This window comes from Microtus ochrogaster, linkage group LG4 (assembly GCF_000317375.1).
Source record: "Microtus ochrogaster isolate Prairie Vole_2 linkage group LG4, MicOch1.0, whole genome shotgun sequence".
NCBI lineage: Eukaryota > Metazoa > Chordata > Mammalia > Rodentia > Cricetidae > Microtus > Microtus ochrogaster.
In genome coordinates, this window is record NC_022030.1 from 64,706,914 (window position 1) to 64,708,439 (window position 1,526).

The window sequence follows — 1,526 nt, forward strand, 5'->3', positions numbered from 1 at the left end:
CAGGCTCCTGGAGTCTCACTCGTGGCTGGACGTCCTTCTTAGATGGCTTCACCCATAGCAGAAAGACCTCCCCTCTCGGGCCCTGCACTCTGGAAAAGGCATCCCCAGACAGCAGTGACTTGGGGAGGCTCAGGAGCTGGAAAGCTGGAAGAGTCTGATGGATATAAGGAGCTGCTGCTATGGTCAGAACTCCTGGGACCATGGCTGAGGACCGGGAGGCTCAGTGCTCTGCTTTAGAGAGAGGCCTTAATTTAAGGCACTGCCATCTTGGCTCCCAAGAGCCCAGTACTCAGAGTTACTTGAAGCTGCTGTAGCTGCCCACTTCTTACTTGATCTTGGGTGCTCTTTTGAACTCTCTGGCCTTAGGCTCCCAGAGTCAGCTCACCCAGCTTCTCTGATGAGGACATGCCTGCAGGAGTCTTCTGGGCATTGGGGATCTGGACAGTTTGTTTACATCCAGGCATCGAGGACCAAAAGTCTTTTCCAACCACGGCAGACAGACACAGCCATCAAATGAAACCATCCAGCAAGGCTGCCATTTCTTCAGATGTCCATGTCAGCACTGTCGGATCTACACAGAGTGTAATGTGGCACCAACCAGCTGTCACTTTCTCCTCCACGAGGGACATGCAAGCCCTACAGACCACGCTCAGCACACAAGTCCCGCTCGTACGGGAGGCTGGGATTAGTCACTGCCCTCAGCTCCAACCCCACACGGGGATCTACACTTTAATCTAGCTTTTGACTGAACTGCATTCTTCTCCAGCTTCTCTTGCAGGGCAGATACCAGCAAAACCAGAGCTGCCCAGGATCACGGTTTAAGTGCTGCAGTGCCTAAGAAGGATGAGTCCCACTGAAGGGAACTGGAGGTGTAAGGCGCAAAGAACACAGAACCCTAGGCTGTTGTCACATCCTAACACACGTTCAGAGTGGTGGGCTTGGGGGAGAGGAACACACAATAACTTAACAGCAGAGCTGGAAGAGGCATTCGGTTCCTGGATGTGCAAGCATTCATAATACTGATAACGCTCAGCTCGGACTCAGCACAGGGCACATACATGTGGTCGGTAATCAAGTCCTTTGTACAGCAGGATGCCAAGAGGCATCTGGATAGCACACAGCAAGAAAATAGCTGCACTCCTGCACAGAACCCCATTAAAAAAGTGTTTGTCTATTACAAAGTCAAATTTTCCCCATTGTTTCCTGTTTTATAAAGTCAGCAATGCTGGAAGGTGTCTAGCAGAGTCCGTCTTCCAGGAATGAGTGCAGAAGGGGAGACAAGACTCAGGTAGAGCCCTTCAGTGAGCAGACAGAAGGACTGCCTGAGCCTCGCATCCATTTCAGACAAACACACAAACAGAAAAGGATTATTGCCAGCGTGTGCACTTTCACAATGTGATTTTTGTATTTCGAAAGCTTGAATTGTCCCTGAAAGAGAAAAAGGGAGAAAATAAGAGTATTCAATATATGGACCATCTAGATATAAACACACACACACACACACACACACACACACACACACACAC

At 49.9% G+C, this 1,526-nt stretch overlaps 1 protein-coding gene across 2 annotated transcripts in view; it reads right to left on the reverse strand.

The window, feature by feature from the left end:
* Positions 1-569: 569 nt before the first annotated feature.
* Eif4e2 (eukaryotic translation initiation factor 4E family member 2) overlaps positions 570-1,526 on the reverse strand; it is a 26,635-nt gene continuing 25,678 nt past the window's right edge. For both annotated transcript variants that reach the window (XM_005361745.2, XM_005361744.2), the window contains one exon: positions 570-1,428. In XM_005361745.2, coding sequence (XP_005361802.1) covers positions 1,389-1,428 — 40 coding nt within the window. In that variant the 3' untranslated portion in view covers positions 570-1,388. The remainder of the gene's footprint in view (positions 1,429-1,526) is intronic.